General features: G+C 39.0%; 2 protein-coding genes across 5 annotated transcripts in view; both read right to left on the reverse strand.

The window, feature by feature from the left end:
• Positions 1-20,040, reverse strand: part of EEF1B2 (eukaryotic translation elongation factor 1 beta 2) — a 954,602-nt gene that overhangs the window by 853,554 nt on the left and 81,008 nt on the right. The window lies entirely within an intron of this gene.
• Positions 1-20,040, reverse strand: part of PARD3B (par-3 family cell polarity regulator beta) — a 1,099,140-nt gene that overhangs the window by 310,084 nt on the left and 769,016 nt on the right. For all 4 annotated transcript variants that reach the window (XR_007718129.1, XM_050750804.1, XM_050750806.1 and 1 more), the window contains 2 exons: positions 17,981-18,187; positions 17,017-17,254 (listed from right to left, as the gene is read on the reverse strand). Coding sequence is in view for 3 of the 4 variants with exons in the window: in XM_050750804.1 (XP_050606761.1) it covers positions 17,017-17,254; positions 17,981-18,187 (445 nt within the window). In the remaining variant the exon portion in view is untranslated. The remainder of the gene's footprint in view (positions 1-17,016; positions 17,255-17,980; positions 18,188-20,040) is intronic.

The raw sequence follows: 20,040 nt of genomic DNA on the forward strand, positions 1-20,040 counted from the left end.
CAGTCTAGAGGAATCAGGCCTGGCCATGACGTCTCCATAAAATGTGGCCTGAGCTTGTTGACACTAAGATGCTGGGTTAGGTGGAGTTAGAAGGCTGATCAAAGGATTGCAACTCTCAGGAAAGGGAGTTTGATCAGCCCAGGGGATGAGAATCACTTACCACGTCCCCATGTCTGCATTTGTTGAAATAATTATTTGGTACCTTTGCTCATTTTTAACAATGCAAGAACTATCATTTGTATAAATGTTAAATGCCTGGGTTTGGGGATTACCCTTTAGTTTTCTGTGAGTTTCTCCCTCTCCCCATCACAATATAGGGAAAGAAGCTGTATTGAAAACGGCAAAACAAAATTAAAGTGAAAAGGTAGGATACATAGGACAAATATTCTGATAGCAAGTTCTAATTAACCTGTCAAAGATTCTTTCCAAAAGTGCGATACTCATTACATCACTTGACATTTAATGCCCTCATAGCATGGGAATAACGAAGGCATGACAGAGCTAGGGAGGGGAATATGACATCCTGTCCTGGTATAGCGTGTTTGGGTCAAAGGTCTAGGAAACTGGTCAAAATCCTCTGTCTTTCATTTTGTAGTCCATCTTTTTCATAAAAGCTGTTCATTCCCACACTTTGAAAATTCCAGGAGGCATAAGGAAAGCAGAACAAATCTATGATATTGATTTTCTACTATACATTGACTAGAGTTCAAATTTAAAGTGGAAAATTATGGTCCCTGGGGGAGAAGAAACCTATCAATGGGAGGAACCTCATACCAAAAGCCCTAGAATTAGGGTTTTTACTGTTCACTGGTGGGTTTGTCTGCTATCAAAGTTGCAACCATTATTTCTGGTCGATGTTCCCTCCAGCTCTTTCTTTTTTGAGTTTTGAATTATATAATATTTTTAAGAATTCTTTTGTTGGCAAGTGGGATGCTGCTTTTAGTTATTCTCTGCTGAGACATTTCTACTTTAATTTCCAGAGCTATGTGGCTTTTTCTAATACCAAGAAAGCCTTAGGAGAACAGACAGCAGCTCAAGTTAAAGCAAGCACAAAAAAACTCATATAACAGAAAAGTTCACTCACGTTTTATTTTATACTGTCCACTCTTTTATATACATTTTAAATTTGTTGTATATGGTTTTTAAATTTGTAGCATTAAAAATTTACTTTTAAGTTTCATTTTATTTTTCAGGTAATTGTTATGACTATATACACTGGCATGTAAACAAAGAATGGTGAGGGAAGGAAGAAGAGAGAGGAAGGATCAGATAAAATTGGGTATGCAGAATAGGGTGATCGACTGGCCCAGTTTCCTTAAAACTGAGGAGTTTCCTGGGGATGAGATTTTCAGTGTTCAAACTGGGATGAGTTGGTTACCCTGCTTCAAACCAAAAGACACCAATGTATGAATATATATATTAAGGCTATATTTTCCATTTTGACAAGTTAATAGTCTTGGTCTATTTTCCTGAATTCAGTCCCATTTCACTTTGTGAAACTGACTTTTCAGCTAATCAACCCCTTTCTATTTTAGCCCATAGACATATCTATCCCATAATGAGTTTCAACCAGTGACCAAATAGATGATGACCATGATGATAATTTATACACGTATTGCAAGTAGATAAGAAGTAAGCATCTTCCAGACAAAAACTTTCATTCAAAAAGGCAGTTACAGAATTAGGGTTGGAAATCCAGACATCTTATTATGCAGTATTTTTACTGAGTACACTGCAAGTGGTTTAACCAACATTTATGTAATTCAAAGATGCTCTGGTTATTATCTAAAGGGGTTTAGTCAATTTTATGGCATTTTAATATTAGAACTATGCCCTACCACACTTTGAGGAAAGGTTGTGGGCACTAGATTTTGAGCATAATGAAAAGACATTTGTCTTGTTCACTGTGGTATCTCCCAACCAAGTACTAAGACTGTACTTATTAGGTAATCAATATTTGTTGGATGAATGAAAGACGATGTTAGAAAAAAATAAAAGATTAGTTTCATATTTATCACAACAGGCTTGTTGTGTACTTAGCAGTTGTTTGCTCAATAGTATTGAATAAATTATTTCAGAAAAGATCAGAGATTTCTCCATTTTACCTAGAAACGCAGTTTGAAAGAGGACATTGAAAATTCATTCATTTAAAAAAAAGGCCTGGAGTAGGTTTTTTAGGGGTAGAGGTAGAGAAGGGCATATATCCGAATTTAAACTCCAATTATGGTGATAACCTCACAGTTTAGCTCTTACTTTTAAATCCTATTTTCATTGCTAATGATTTCATATTTATGGGTCATCTTAATTAGATACTGAGTTTAAGTAAAAGGATCATGTTGTATATTTTTTCTGGGTTTTCCCAGAGAGTGGTGCTTAATAGATATTCAAATAATGAGCTGATTGGCAAATCTTTTTCATATCATTTTAGATGGATATTTATCCTTCCTACTTTTAAAGTACTTCAGGGAGGTCAATTCTACAACCTGTTCAGAAACCTCATTCCAGTGCTTAACAACTGTCTTCTTTTTTATAGCTAACCTCATTTTTTCCCCGTTAGTGATTTTGGCCCATTTTCTCTAACACTGTCCTCAGTGGAAATGGAGAACAGCTGGTTACTATTGCCAGTTAACTCATCCTTCAACCTTTTCTTCAAGCAGAAATTAAAAAAAATAATTAACTCCCAAGGCAGCTCACCCTCTTTCTTATTTTTGAACCGCTTCTACTGTTTTCATTATTTTCAATACTATTATCAAGAATGACTAAAGGGGCACAACACATTAATACCCAAATAAATCTACTCCAATTAGCACACCATATACACCAGTCAGTCACTCAGCAAAAGATTATTAGGGGCCAAAACAGAGAAAAACATTGTGGAGGAAGTCCCTCTGCTTAGAGGAATTTACAATTTCATTAAGGGCACAAGACAGATGTGTAAACTAAAACCTAAAAAGCAAGCAGGCCTATGGGAAGTACTCATTGGAAAAACTCAGACTGTAAGAAAAAATTTGATGAGAAAGACAGAAATGCAAATCAAAGAATTCATAAAGGAGATGGTGCTTGAGGTGGCTTTCAGAAGCCTGGCAGACCTCAAAGGAAGACGGTCATTCCAAGAGATGGTGTTATCTTAGCGTTTCCCAAAGCTTGTTTTGGGTAACAGTGAATAGAATAAGAGTGAATAATCTGGTTAGAGTGGAAAATTGTAGAGAGAAACACTAAAACAAACAAACAAACAAACAGGAACAAGAATATAGAGGGCACTGAATGCCAAACTAAATAGTATGATTTTTCTAGAGGTCCCTGGGACTGGCTGCATTAGAATCATCAGAGATTCCCAGGCCTCATATCAAATCTAATGAATTACAGTCTCTGATAATGAAACCCAGGAATCTATAACAAGCTCTGTAGATGATACTAGGGTACAGACAGACTTTGAGAACCACTAGGTAACTGGGAAACAGCTTGGCTCCCAGGGCAGAATACTACTAATGGATTATATTTTAGGAACTTGCTATGTGCCAGGCATTTATCATCTATTATCTAGTTTAGTCTCGTGGCAACCCTATTAGGTAGATGCTACTATTATTTCAGTTTCACAAGAGAGGAACCTGAGGCACAGAGTGGGTAAGCTGAAAGGCTAACAGCTAGACGGAAGTAGAGCTGGATTTGAGCCTAAGTAGAATAATTCCAGAGCTGTGCTCTTTGCTACTACGTTACATTGCGTTTTTGTGTGGAAAGCGTTCATAAAATATCTAATAACTAAACAAACGAATGATTGGTAGCTATGCCTAGAATGAACAGGAATGAAGAAATGAATGAAGCAGGCAAATCAGTTAGTAGGTTATTGCAATAATCTAGTTATCAACAACAAATTGAATTAGAGCGGTGGCAGTGGAAGTAGAAAACAAGGGCCAGATATAAGAGACAGTATTTTGTGAATATCAAGATTGTTGACTGATGGAAGGGGGGAGATGGGAAGTGGGAGGCATACCAGACATCACGGGATTCTTGGCAGTGCCTCAACAGAATTGGGGGAGTCAGGATGAGCTGGTGACTTAGATGGGTAGATTCTGAATTAGATTTTAGACATGTTGAAGCTGAGGTTGTGGTAGGGCCACTGTGCAGAAATGATCAGCAGATAGCTGGAGAAGCAAAATTGGACTGTCTCCAAAATCCTGGTGGATATTATTTAGCAGGATTGAGATAATAGTCCTCAATGTGCAATGAAATATTTGTATATCTCCTATCTATTTTTCAATGTATGTATCTCTCATCTGCTTTTAATTGTTCTGGGAAATCTCTTTTCTATTCTGTGAGGAAAACAGTTACAGTTATTATTTCAAATATTCAGGTCTCCCCGCTTCATTAGGAACCATCTCATGTTATTAAATTACTGGTTTGATGTTGCCTTAAGTAAGGAAAATCCAATGGATGGCAAAAATAAGTATGGGTGCTACAGAGTATAAGAAAGTATACACTGAAGCATGGCTGGTGTCAATGCATTTTTAGATGCTGACACCATAAGAGCAAAAGCCAAAAGGGGTCTTTGTATCACTAGCAGTTCACAGGCTCTACGGAGGCTGCCTCACTTCTCAGTGTCTCATTCTTTATTATATGCAAAGCAAAGCTATTTGCCACATTCATCTCTCAGGCATCTTGAAGATGGATGTTAGTAAATTACATTGAAGTTCTCAGATAAAAGGTACTAAACAAAGAACGGATTCCACTTGCCCCCCTCAAGCAAATTATTAAATCTATACATGTCATTATCTAATAGTATTAAGTAAACATCCCACAAGGACACGACATTGAGCTGGACACGGAACAAGGTAAATTAGGCAAATACAGTCCCACCAGGAACTCAGGAATGTTTACATGTATATGAATAAAACTGTCATTAATATATTTTATTAGTTATTTAATATGAGTATGTAAATAAGTCCATTAGGAAATATTTTGCATTTTATTAATCCAGCATCTTAAATAATTATATTTAACCTCAAATGCTAATAAAGTTTATTTATTAAAGTGTATCTTCTATCTTAGTGCCTATGAAAGTTCCTTTTAGCATATCCATTTCTTTAAAAGTTAACCCAATATTTTATCCACTGGACTTCTGTTCTGATCTGTTAACAAATCTAAACCTCATTATCTAAGAAAAGTAATGAGATAAAGGGGTCTATCCTTCTTCAGGGTTCTTTGTAATTCACATTAACGTTAATGGGAGCTGTGCACGCATATTAGGAGAAGAGAGTTTGAATCAAATAAATAAGCCTTTTGGTTGACACTCTATGTGGTCATTTTTTTATTGTGATAAGTATGACAAAATCATTTTACTGCTTTGGACAGCCGTAAACAGAGTTGCACAGCAATCAAGATTACATAGGGTAGGAGGGAAGGCACGGATGCAGCAATCAGATTTTTAAATGATTTTGAAAACAAGGTTCCTGTACATTTTCATACCAATTAACCCCATCCATGCCCTTGCCCCTCCATGAACATGTGCTAAAAAAATAGAATGATAAACAAATACTTGCAGATATGCTTGACAACTGGAAAATATTATTAAAGTCAGATATTAAGCGAACTCTGTGTGCTGGGCACCACGACAGCTCATCTGTCTTTGTATTCAGCCCATCAGATGAGTAGCCCACCTGTCTCTGGGTCCTCTTTTAGCTAAGAAATAAATGCCAACCAAACAATCCTAAATGTGCTTGATCTAAATTTAATCTATACTAAAATTTTAGTTATCATACTTGCATCTATCGCCATCATTTTATACCACTTGCCCTATTCACATAGCACTCTCTCTCATTTCTTTACATTCTCATGTTCACAATCTATCCATATTATGGTTCTAGTTTTTCTATCTGGTGCTTAGTTGTAAGCCAAGAAAAGCAAGGATGTATAACACATAAACATATAAATATTATCAGCGATCACACCACTGGGTTTAACACAAGTCAATATCAGTATATTACACTCTCTACTTTGCAATTCCATTATAGGCTCAACACCGCTGGTCATAAAAAGTAGTATTCTGGGCCCAGGCCTGTGATAGTAATAATGAAAAAAAAGGGTCATTGCTCTTTCCAACCCAAATGAAAAATTAAAATTGCTAGGGCATTTAGCTCAAAGGAAAATTGGCAAATTAACAAAATGAAGAAACAAAATATTCATGGCTCACATTGTGAAAGAGAAAGTAAATAATTTAAGATGGGCTGAGGAGATAGAATTCAGAGTTACCAAAGAGATAAAAATTGAGCCTAACTCAATTCCAACATGGTTTAGCATCAACTTCTTTTCCTCTGTAATCGTAGATAACCATGGAGAACAATGGACGGCTGCAGGGGTGGTGGCCTTCAACACGCAAATATCTCCTTTTTGCCATGGTCATATATTTGTCTCAGTCTCAGTGTATGCAGCCATTTTACCTTGATCTGTAAGGCTCTCTGTTGTCAATGTATTTCTCTACCTAGCTTGAAGCTGAATTAAGAACTTTGACCCACTTTGGCTTTCATTTTTCATCTGAAATTTCATGTTTCAAACCGGTCTCTACTTCATGAAGCAAAGCACCTTAACTCTAGCCTGTTGTTGGCCTCTTGTCTTTGGGGAAATGACTGTTAAAATTTCATTGGCCTGGCTACATTAGCTCAGTTACCCTTCATACCCATAAAGTTGAAGGGATACCCAGGCATTTTACAATCACTATCTGGAAAGAGGTAATGACAGGCTGTGGCCACATTACATTTATTGTACATGAGACCTGTAACAGCTGTTATGGGATCAAGGTAAAGAGGAGAAATGTATGACAGATGTCATGTTCCCTGGTGACTTAAGTATTCAGTCTCTATCTAACCTAATTTAAAAACCAAGTCAAATGTATCTTTATGAGTAATGTATTACAGGACAACTTCAGAGCAGCCTGATGAAATGACTATGAGCCACACATTAAGAATACCAAGTCCAAAATCCATCTATACACTCTGGGCTGAAATATGTAAAGAAAGAAAGAAAAACAAAACAAAACAAAAAACTGTTTTCTCCTTTTGAGTCCCTTTCTATTTGTATTCTGCAATAGAAGGTTTTGCTTTTCACCAAGCGATTAAATAACCTTTGAAAACAGTTCATGGTTACACTGAGAAAGGGGTGGCCCAAAGCTTATCAAATACAAATGATAGAATGATTTTAGCTATGTCATTTCTTTTTGTAGTTTATTATGCTAGGCGAGAGAATAGGCATCATGCCCACCTACATTACAAAATAGCAGTTAGAGGTAATCTAAAATCTGAAAGAAAAAGTTAGTGGGTTCCAGACGTATCTTGCTTGAGACAAAGGTAATATTTGACGGTCTTGGCTGTCTGAAGTGGAGCCAGAGGGGGAAGACAAGAGGTAATGTCTATCATTCCATAAAAGAAGATATACAAATAGCCAAGAAGTATATGAAAAACTGCTCAGTGATATCACTAATCATCAGGGAAATGCAAATTAAAACCACAATGGGACATCACCTCAAACTTGTTAAAATGGTTATTAACGTAAACATGAAAGATAAGTGTCAGCAAGGATGTGAAGAAAAGGGAGGCCTTCTAACACTGTTGGGAATGTAAATTATTACAGCCATCATGGAAAACAGTGTGGACGTTACTCAAAAAGTTAAAAAGAACTACCATATACTCCAGCAATGTCACCATTAGGTATTTAAAGGAAATGAAATTGGTAGGTCGAGAAGATATCTGCACTCTCATGTTAACTGCAGCACTATTCACAACAGTCAAGACGTGGAATCAACTTAAGTGCCCATCAGCAGGTGAATGGATAAAGAAATGTGGTATAAACACACAATGAAATATTATTCAGCCAGTCAGGCATGGTGGCTCATGCCTGTAATCCCAGCACTTTGGGAGGCCAAGGCAGGCGGATCACGAGGTCAGGAGTTTGAAACCAGCCTGATCAATATGGTGAAACCCTGTCTGTACTAAAAATACAAAAATTAGTTGGGTGTGGTGGCAGGCACCCATAATCCCAGCTACTCAGGAGGCTGAGGCAGGAGAATTGCCTGAACCCAGGAGGCGGAGGTTGCAGTCAGCCGTGATCATACCACTGCACTCCAGCCTGGATGACAGAGTGAGACTCCGTCCAAAAAAAAAAAAAAAAAAAAAAGAGAGAGAGAGAGAAAGAAAGAAAGAAAAAGAAAGACTATTCAGCTATTAAAAAGTAGAAAATCTTGTCATTTGCAGCAGCATGGATGAACCTGGAGGACATTATGTTACGTGAAATAAGTCAGACACAGAAAGACAAATACCATATGACCTCACCTATATGTGAGGTGTATAAAGGTCGAACTCATGGAAACAGAATAGAATGATGGTCACCAGAGGCTAGGCTATTGGAGGGGTTGAAGAAATGTTAGTCAAAGGACACAAACTTTCAGCTAGACAGGAGGAATAAATTTAAGCAATCTATTATTCACCATGGTGACTACAGTTAATACCTCTTGTACTTGAAACTTGTTAAAAGAGCAGATTTCCCAGCACTTTGGGAGGCTGAGGCAGGTGGATCACGAGGTCAGAAGATCAAGACCATCCTGGCTAACAAGGTGAAACCCCATCTCTACTAAAAAAAAAATATAAAGAATTAGCCGGGCGTGGTGGCGGGCTCCTGCAGTTCCACCTGCTTGGGTGGCTGAGGCAGGAGAATGGCGTGAACCCGGGAGGCAGAGCTTGTAGTGAGCCAAAATGGCGCCACTGCACTCCAGCCTGAGTGACAGAGCGAGACTCCGTCTCAAAAAAAAAAAAAAAGAGAGTAGATTTTAAGTGTTCTCACCACAAAAGAAATAAGTACGTGAGGTAATGGATATGTTAGCTTGTTTTAGCCATTCCACATTATATATATATATATATATTAAAACATCGTATTGTATACCATAAGTACAGACAGTTTTTACTTTCCAATTAAAAATAGATGATAGATAGATAAGAAGTAATGTCTATCAAGTCCGCACTATATTGACAGCTTTGCTTACCTAAACTGTTTAACTTAAATTTCACAACAACGGGGAAAGGATGTGTTATTATACTTAGTTTGCTGATGAGGAGGTGACTGAAACTCAAAGGGACTCATGAAGGCCACAGAGCTTGTAAGGGAAAGATTTTTAATTAGGTTCAGCATTAATTTGGTGGTAGTGAAGGCCACAGAGCTTCTAAGGGACAGATTTTTAACTAGGTTCAGTGTTAATTTGGCTAATTTGGTGGCGTGTGTTTGTGGTGGTAGTGGTAGGTGTGATGTGTGTGTAGGAGTGTTCTTTTTAAAATAATTCACAGCAGGATATCTTTATATAGAATTCCCCTAGTTTAAATAAAATAGATAGTATATTTTAGAATAAAATGAAGTAAACATATATGCCTTAGAATCTGCGAAGCTTAGGAACAAAAAGTTGATGCCTCTAGATTGTTAAAAATACCTTTGCTTCAAGGGTTCATGATTTAGCTTTGTCTGATGCTCCACTATGTAGAAACTGAACGAGTCTATCTTTGAGGTATGCCTGCATTATCTGAGTTGAGAAGAAACAATAAAGAATATCCAGCTGATGGGGTAGAGGAACAGAGTTGATCCAATCACCTGCAAACCAAGTTCACCATTTACATTACTGTCCACCTATCTCAGAATGTTTACCACAGGTATCCTAGGGCTTTGTGTACTAAAACAGACACAGTTTGGGTTAGTTTTTTGTTACAGCTCTATGTGGAGTTGGTTTAAAAATAACCTTCCCATATTTATATGTTGTACAAAAGAAAACAAAAGCAAGCATAAAGTGATTTGGCTTTGGTACCACAGTGTGCTAAATTCTGATAATGTATCTGCTGAAAATTCAGTGTAGCTTGGGCAGTGTGCAGTGTGAACTCTATTCTGCTGTTAGACCATCACCAAAGGTGGGATGACACCATTCTTTCTGCTTTACCTTTTTCATAGCACCTACTACAATTTGGAATCATATCAATTATTTCGGATTAGTTGTTGATTCTCTCCCCTTCACTGGAATGTAAATTCCATGAGAGCCATGGCCTGGATGTCTTGCTTGACACCATGTAAATTGACCGTTGATTCCCTCGAGCTGATGGGGTACTGGATTGTCCCTGAAATATCTAGTGAATATCTCCTTCACTCCCTGGGTAATCCACTGTTACAAATAGTTTACGTGTTTATGTAATTTTTTTTTTTTTTTTTTTTTGAGACACTCACTTTGTTGCCCAGGCTGGAGTGCAGTGGCGCGATCTCTGCTCACTGCAAGCTCCGCCTCCTGGGTTCACACCATTCTCCTGCCTCAGCCTCCCAAGTAGCTGGAACTACAGGCACCCGCCACTACGCCTGGCTAATTTTTTGTATTTTTTAGTAGAGACGAAGTTTCACCATGTTAGCCAGGATGGTCTCAATCTCCTGACCTGGTGATCCACCCGCCTCGGCCTCCCAAAGGGCTGGGATTACAGGCGTGAGCCACTGCACCTGGCTGCTTTTGTTTTAATCTCACCACAATGAACTCAAAAGTCTTTTATCCTTCCTTCTTTATTAAGACAGGAAAAGTGCTGTTAAAGCAGGACTTGGTTGCTCTGTGTCAAGTGCCTAGAGCAGTGCCTGACACAAAATAGGGCTTTAATAAATTAACTGATACGTTGATTTAATTAATTACAATAAATTAATAAATATAGCATAAAAGTAATCATTAATATGCTTGGCAAGGACAAGGCTTTCAATAAATGTTACTCATCAAATGATATGGGCAAATACATTTTAAAAGCAAAGATGAAGTTCCTATTGGCAGGGTTTGCACTTGTTTCCTCATTAGTCTAGTAAAAAGGAGTTTGCAAGGCATAATTCCTTTTAGGACCAAATTTTATAAAAGGTGTAGAAAAAGGAATCTGAACCATATCAAACCTTTCCACTCAGTGTCCAAAATAAGTTCACAGTTCAAAGGTTTTTGAAGTGAGTGGCCCATAATACCAAAAAGAGACAACAGCAGCTATTATATTAAAAAATGGATTTGAACATAAATCTATGACAGAATTTAGTTTAAGTAACATGGGGATTGACAAGGTTATTAACTAAGAAATCAGAAACTAATCTCTGGGTTTTCCACGTTAGACAAGGTAAAATTTTCTTAGTCAAAGGATATTTCTCTTTGGCTCCTAGAAAAATCTGCTAGGCTCCAGGAAGGTGGCCTAGGACTGACAGCAATGGACTTGTCTTTGAAAGGAGCTGGAGCTTCACCCTTTGGCTGAAAGGGATTATGAATGGTCTTTCCGCAGGTTAGTGTCATAAAGAGCACAATGTGTATGGAAGTCAAACACATAATGAAAAAATTTAAGCACAGAGCATACAGAGAAACTACAAAATTGGTAGGCCCTTGAGCTGCATAATTTTCCACAACAATAATAATTCATGGCCTATATAAGAACCACACTTGAATCATGCAAGGAGATAATTTTGAAATCAACAAAGTATAAGCATATTGGAATTAGACAACATGGACAAAGATATTAATTAAAGACATCCTCTATAATTTTTTTTCAAAAGGATCAAGAGTAGGTTAAATTAAGAAGCTAAACTATGCTACTACATATTATTGACACAAATGGACCAGCTAATATCAGAAAAGTGCAAACACTTAGCTTTTCACAAACAAGAACAGGAACACTGCTAAGGCATTCACACTTTCATGATGCAGGCCTTGGTGAGGACAGGGAGGCAGGATTTAAATCTTCACTCACCCCCTTGGCCAGGTGCCATTCTACATGGTGTAACTGCATGACCCATCCCAAAACCCTACCTTCAGAAATGCAGATAATGGAAAAAATAATACATATTTCAAACACACATCTAACTCCAAGAGAACCTTAAAGCAATCAATCTTTTTTAAATGAGAAAGAAACTAAGTCAATAGCATCTGAGCAACAGATGAGAATTAAAGCAAAATCTGTTGGCTAATGGTAACAGCTTTGTGTTCTTTGTTGTTGAAAATGTGCATGTAGCAGTAACTCCAATATGCTCACAAACTCAGATGCAAAAGGCTATGGAAAACAGTTGCTATTTTTACACGGAAGATAAAATCAAACACCACCTTTCAAATCTTAATTTTGCTAAAATCGTGGAAAGAAACAAAGCCCGAGATGCTAAATGTCTAAAGGATCCAGGACCTGTGATTTCTACTATATGAAAATACAGAATATATTGGACAATAAAAGGGAAGAACCAGCACTGTATTATGGGCAATGAAGTATGAACCTACCAAATCAATCATATAAAATAAAATATAAAGTTAAGGTTTAATTTAGTAATATTCTAGAAAATGGGATATGTGAAGCTCTAACAGTTTTTATATTTATAGACTATTTTAGTTAAATCTTTTAATAGTGTTTTTTGTTAACACCTTAAAGAAAAAACTTTTCCTTATACATTACTATGATATTTTAAAAGCAGTAAAAATAATTATGATGATAACTATTATTAGTTTTCGATTTGATGCTGTAAAAAATTACAACAGTGGTTCAAAGAACACAACAGGGCTAAATCCAAGGGGTTCAAGGAGTTGTTAGGCTGCATTCCTTTCTACTGCTCCCCAGAGAGAATCCATTTCCTTGCCCTTTCCAGCCTCTAGAGGCTGCCCACATTTGTTGGCTCATAGTCCCCTCCCTCCATCTTGAAAGCCGGCAGCACTACATTTCTCTGCACCTCACTTCCACAGTCACCTTTTCTTCTTTTACTTTTAAGGCCCCTTGTGATTACATTGGGCATATTGGGGAAAATGCTGGATAATCACCTTATGTTCAGGTCAACAACCTTAATTCCATCTGCAACCTTAATTTTCCTTGTCATGTAACATAATATTTACACAGGTACTGGGGCTGGGATGCAGACACCTTCAGGGGTCATTATTATGTTGACTACAATAATTAACATTTATTGAATGTTTATTGCTTGCCAGGCACAGGTCTAAGCATGTTACATCTAATAAAATATAATTCTCATAAAAATGATAATTCTATTATGCTTCTCATGTTTCAGATGAAGAAACTGAGACAAAAGCAGTTAAGGAACTTGCTCAGTGTTACAGAAGTGAAAATTAGAGAAACCAGGATAGAACTCAGAAAGTACGTAGGCAGAGCCTGTAATTTTCACCTCTCAACTCCATCCCTTCAAAGACAAAATTCTTATCTAAATATATTGCAATTACATGTTGTCATTATCATCAAGATGGTTAACTCACAGTTCATAAATTCTGGCAATCCTAATAATTATCTAGAATATGGGCAAGTTTAAAATTCAAAATGGCAACTGGAAGGACAGAGTCTACAGAGGCCATCAGGACAAATATCTATTGGCATTTACTAGACTATAGATCATATTCAATAATGCATGGGAGGCCATTATTTGAGCTCCTGGAGTAGGCCACAACAGACCAGACCAAACCAGAATAGAGTCACTCATGCTATGTGCCATATAATCAAATTGAACTTAGAAATGGGTCAGTTTCCCAAAATACGGGAGATTCCCAGCAACCAATCAAAGGAGGACCAGGGACAGGAAATGGAATGATAAAGTCCCTCTACTTTAACCCTATAAGGAATGCAATTTGGAAATGAGCATCCTCTTTTTGTTCCTTGTTTTTGCCTTCTTCAGTCTTGTTCTGCCTATGAAGCTCACACCTTCTGCTCATCTCACTTAAGTGCCTTTCTATTCTATAGATGGGATGTGGACCAATTTATGAATCACTAATAAAAGCCAATTCAATAGTTAGAACTCAATTTGCTGAAATTTTGTTCTTTTTATTTTAATTTTAATTTTTTGAGATGGGGTCTTACTCTGTTACCCAGGCTGGAGTCCAGTGAAGGGATCATGGCTCACTGCATCCTCTACCTCCCAGGCTAAGTCAATCCTCCCACCACATCAGCCTCCTGAGTAGCTGACACTATAGGCACATGCTACCACATCCAACTAATTTGTTTATTTTTGCTTTTTTTGTAGAAATGGGGTTTTGACATGTTGTTCAGGTTTGTAACTCCTGGGCTCAAGTGATCTGCCCACCTCAGTCTCTCAAAGTGCTTGAATTACATACACGCCTGAGCCACTATGCTTAGCTGAATTTTTTTTTTTTTTTTTGAGATGGAGTTTCACTTGTGTTGCCCAGCCTGGAGTACAATGATGTGATCTCGGCTCACCTCAACCTCTGCCTCCCAGGTTCAAGTGATTCTTCTGCCTTAGCCTCCCAAGTAGCTGGGATTATAGGCATGCGCCACCACGCCTGGCTAATTTTGTATTTTTAGTAGAGACGGGGTTTTTCCATGTTGGTCAGGCTGGTCTCGAACTCCTGACCTCAGGTGATCCGCCCACCTTGGCCTCCCAAAGTGCTGAGATTACAGATGTGGGCCACTATGCCTGGCCGAAATTTTGTTTTTTAATCGTCAGATACCTATTATGACATCAGGCCTGCTGGGGTAACCTCAGCCCAGGTGATAGCAGGACCTTAGCCAGTCTTGTCATAACACATCCAGGGGCAACATCACTCCCAAGATTTTTGAGCATGAGAAACCCTGCTTGGCATTTCATGAGCACTGGAAATGTAATGGGAAGGCTCACTGGTGTGAGGATTATTTGTATTCCCTAAATGTCACTTATATATAGAATGATAGAACTTTCCTTCCTATGTGGAAATTTCAGTTGATGATCACTAAATGAGAACAATTGGTAATAAATACACCCAGCATTCTTAAATGAGATATCTCCTAAGGGTTTCATAAGAGGTGGCCAAAATGGCCCCTAAACCATCATCTCCCATCATTCACCTTCAGCCCATAGAAGTATAGCGATCAATTGATTTGAGAAGAAATTGTAGGAGTAAAGACAGTCATAGAAAGGGGTACTTCTCAGGGAATTTGGAGGTAATTGTATAACAGGAGATTGTCACCCCACTTCCTACTTTTTTATTTTGTGACTTGCAAAAATTGACTGCCTCCTCCTTTCCCCATGCATGACAGCATTCTTGGGAGAGTCTGATGTGTGTTCCTGGAGGAAGAGGCCCAGAGTGGTATGGGACGTGCCTGGAGAAGTCTGAAGATGCGAGGCTGGTTGGAACATCTCTATGACGGGGTGAGGAGGAGCGGAACAGTGGGAACAAGCTGTACTTGCATCATTTGGAGGGTGGGAGATCAGGAACTCTAGAAAGCCAGGTAGATGCTGTGGCTCTAAGTTAGGCTAGAGCTGTCTCAAACTGGCACTGTCCAAGAAATCTACCAATTGGGGTAAGGAGACTCAGGGGTATATGTCTGAGGTCAGAGGCTTAGGGGAATAGGTTATTGCGAAAATGACCTACATTAGTGACTGGTATAGTAAGGAGCACTCTAAGAAAATCCACAAAAGTAGCCACAAAGGTTCCTTGATGGCCAGATTATACCAGATATGCCAGTTAAGTAAAATTCTATCCTATTGAATCATGTCTTTGTCTCCTGGTTCCAAAGACTGAGAAATGGGAGAAGGTAGAATCCTGCCTCCCACCATACCATAGGATGCACCTTGTGGTTCAGGTCCAACAGACAGAAAGGAAGAAAGCTTTCATTTACATTGGATTGAACATTTTAGCCCCCGACAAACAAGTTGCTTTTTTTTTTTTTTACCCAAAAGTGACCAGAAAGCTATCAGCCAGAAAGCTGAGATGTCAGGGTGTGGAGAAGGCAGCCTCAACAAGGCATACTTGAAGGGGAGAGAAGAAACAGAGCTATTTTCTGACTGTGCCATGTTGAGCCCTGACTAGTGAATGAATGTATAGCACATGAAATCTTGTCTCACAACTATGCTGGGTCAGTAGAGCAAGTATGCTGGCCTCATTTTAAAAGTAAGGAAAGTAAGGCTCAGGGAAGCTAAGCAATGTGTGTGAAGCCCCATTGCTCATGTGTGGAGAGTCATGGATCCAGACTGGGGCATCTGAGCCCAGATCCAGTGACATCTCCCCTGTATCACAGTACCTCTGGAGGTGACAAGTGATGTGCCCGGCCACTGCACACCTAGAGTCACAGAGGGATGAAGTTCATCTACCCTGACTCCCCTGCTTCAAAAGAGGTATTCCAGAGGTAACACGTAGGGCTTCCCCGCCTCTCACTTTCCCTGTGCTGCCAGAGGAAGTATTTATTTTCATAACACGTTGGTACAAAGGACTGCAGGCACTGTCCATGCCTCTACTAAGCATTGGCCTTTCTTTTATGGTGCAATCATAGCTCAGCCTTGAACTACTGGGCTCAAGCCATGCTCTGGCCTCAGCCTCCTGAGTACTTGGGACTACAGGCATGCACCACTGTGCCTGGCTAATTTTTTTTTTCTTAGAAATAGGGTCTCCTGCCTGTAACCCCAGCACTTTGGGAGGCCAAGGCAGATCACTTGAGGTCAGGAGTTCAAGACTCCTGGCCAACATGGCGAAACTCCACTCTACTAAAAATACAAAAATGAGCTGGGCGTTGTGGTGTGTGCCTATAGTCCCAGCTACTCAGGAGGCTGAGGCAGGAGAAACGCTTGAACCCAGGAGGCGGAGGTTGCAGTGAGCTGAGATTGCACCACTGTACTCCAGCCTGGGCAACAAAGTGAGACTGTCTCAAAAAAAAAAAAAAAAAAAAAAAAAAAAAATAGGGTCTCCCTAGGTTGCCCAGGCTGGTCTTGAACTCTTGGGCTCAAACAATCCTCCCAGCCCCCCAAAATACTGAGATTACAGGCATGAGCCTCTGTGCCTGGCACAGTGTTGACCTTTCTTTGACAACAAACTTAAGACAGTGTCCTGTCATCACTGTGAGGTTCCCCAAAAAGCTCCTCTGCCTCTGCAGAAAGAGAACAAGTACAGTCACACTTGAGAGCTGCATGCATTTAGCTGAATATGAGGGAAAGTATGCACTATTTACTGGCTACAGACAAAGGAGTGATTTCACCAGGAGAGACAAAATGAGAAACAAACCCAACTTTGCCTTCAAAGCAGGACCATACCTCAGCATGGCACTGAAGCCCTTCTTCTTTATTTTCCTTTCTGGATCTTCATTCTCCTCTTTGCGCTTTTTCTCCTTGACTTTCAATTTGCCCTTTTCCTTTTTCTTCTCCTTCTCTTTCGTTTTTTTGACTTTCCTGGCTTTATTTTCCATGTCCTCTAGCTCTGAGTTCCCCTGAGGGGCAGATTCACAATTCAGAGCTCCTTGGCCGGAGTGAGAGCTCTTATCAGACAGACCGTCTGTACAGAGAAAAAATAATCAATACCCATGGTCAGGGGCACATGCAGTTAGTATATAGAGAAACACTGACATGGAAAATGCTAAAGAATGAATAACAGCACTCTGGAGTTCTACCCTTCCATGTGGTTACTTGTGCCCTTTGAAGATCTGACTGCCTAAATCTGGTTACTTCGAGCAAGATTGATGCTGGGAGTGGGGACGACTGGTTGCTTAGCTGGTAGTATGAAAGGCTTGATAGGTGTTCAAGCAGTAATCTCTCTGAAAGCTGGCTTGTTAACCTTGATCAGCTCAGAAAGTTCGCATGCTGGGAAACAAACAGGGTGAGGAGGGAGTTTTCAGTACAAAATATCCCAACTGCTTCTACCCAATTAATGCAGTCAGAGTCTTTGGATTGATGCTGCCTCTAATGACTCGAATGAGAATGTCAAGAAATGCATACTTAGTGCTCCTACCCTAAGGGTAAATGACAGTTGGTCCTTGTAGAAAAGTGAAGGAGAACATTTCTTTAGCCTTGCACTGTAAAATAAATTGCATATTGCATTCTCCAATTCCATGTTCGTTAAGCCAAAGGGCAAAACATATCAGGAAAATGAATTACTTTTAATATCAAAAATATAATTGTGATCCTTAAATCATTTTTTTCTGTAGTTAAGCACACATTCTTGCCCGTGATTTGCAGATAACAATGAGATGAGAAAGCCATTTAAGGAAGCATATTGTCCTACCAGCTTCTATTTCTTCGGGTCCATCGTAGGATTTGTCAATGGCTGCTCTAAAGCTCTCATTGCAGCCTCGGCCTCGAACCATGTGTGGCCGGGGCCTGTGAAAAGGAAGGTCATTCTTCCGGACCTCGGCCACCGCAGTCTGCAGACTCTCCAAGGAACTGGACTTTTTCAAACCCAGAGTTGGACCAAAATCTTTGCTTGGAGATTCTGGAAAAGAAAGGACAAAAGGTCACCCCTCTTCTAATGGGGCAGTGTGGTGTAATCCTATTGTTCTAAGAATATTTCTGTCTGGACATCCCAAAAAAGGGGTGTTAAGTGGGTGGGAGTTGGGGTTATATTCCAGCTTTGCCACCTTTTGTGACCTCGAACAAGTGGTTTGACTTCTCTGAGCCTCCGTTTCCTTTTCTAGAGCTGTGATAAGATTTAATATGACTATATGTACATTTCTATGTAGAAGTGTATATGCATGTGTGTCTATAGGTATATACACACACATATGAATTTGAAAGGTTGTAGCTGTTTATAGAGACTATATATGAGTGTGAATGAGAGTGATTTCATATATGTGAGTATACACACATACACACATGCATACTCACAGACACACACAAACATACCAAGCACCTAACATGATGAGAACTTCTCTTCCAGTATCGTCCTAGCACTCCCACACCTGACAGCTTTTATCATTGCCATGGTTGCTCATGTGATTAGTAAGGAACATACTGGGCATGGAAATAAAAGAACATTGAAGTGACTGTGATTTCTGTAATTAAACACTTTACCTTACCCTACTGGCTATTAATGTATGGTAACTGCAGTTTATTTAATCAATCAATCAATAATGCAAAGCAAGAAAGAAAAGAACTTTTCCATGTTGATGCTATTGTTCTGAATGTATTCCTGTTTGGGTATCTAGAAAAGGGACAACCTTTTAATGCAATGTAAAATTATAAAACAGAAAATATAAAGCACAACTGAATCTGAATCATCTCTTTTCTGGTATATAATGTTTTTCATTTGTGCGGTTTGCCTTGGCCTCTACCTGCCCCCTCCCACTCCGTTCCCTGACCTCCATCCCCACCCCCAGCTAGTCTCCCAATTATCAATAACAGGATTAGGTTATATAAATATTAGCAGCACAAGGATTATCTTTAAGATGGAAGGAATTCTTTCAGGGCTCTTGTTTCTACAGTCAAAGCTTTTCCACCAGAAACACAGCTCATGTTCCTTTCCAGTTACGAAGGAAACTACTGTCATGAAGAGGCTAGACTTGCATTTCTGGAAATAAACGACTGTGTCATTTATCAATAGATGGAGTATTTATTAAGAATTATGTATGTAAAGTACCTACTTCAATGTTAGCACCTAGCAAGGCTCAATAAACGGCACTACCTTTTATTACTATCATCATTATTTTTGCTTCTACTATCACTGCCACTATGAACACTACTAGCAGCTTCACACAGGATTAAGGAATACAAAAAGAAGTACAACAAAGCTCTGATGTATATATATATATACCCATGTGAAGTGAAATAGCAATACGCACCTTTTCCTATGATCTGAATGTGTTAAAAATAGTCAACATAATGACAATAATCCTAATAGCTAACAAAGCATGGAGTGCTTACTCTGTGTTAAGCACGATTCTAAATGCCTCACCCACAGTAACTTACGATAATCCTTATAGTTGCTACTGGTACTACCGTTAGCCCCATTTTACAGATTCAGAAATTGAGGCACATAGCATTGACATAACTTGTCTGAAGTTACACACTTAATAAGCATCCAGACCAGGAGCTGGGCCGAGGCAGCCTAGTTCCAGCTTTTCTGCTGTGTACCATGTACTTTACTGTCTAAAGATGTATTTGCTCTGCACCCTCTATCTGATTATGGTCAAATAGCTTAAACTGCCCTACATTTTCCTCATTTCTAAAATAAGAATATTAGGCTAGATTAACCCTGGAGCCTTGTCAAGTAGGCAAATTGCAAAAATTGGATATTGCTTTATAGTTTCATCATTAACTTACAGGAGACAACTTTGCACTTTGAACAAT

The sequence above is a fragment of the Macaca thibetana genome, chromosome 12, assembly GCF_024542745.1.
Source record: "Macaca thibetana thibetana isolate TM-01 chromosome 12, ASM2454274v1, whole genome shotgun sequence".
Classification (NCBI taxonomy): domain Eukaryota; kingdom Metazoa; phylum Chordata; class Mammalia; order Primates; family Cercopithecidae; genus Macaca; species Macaca thibetana.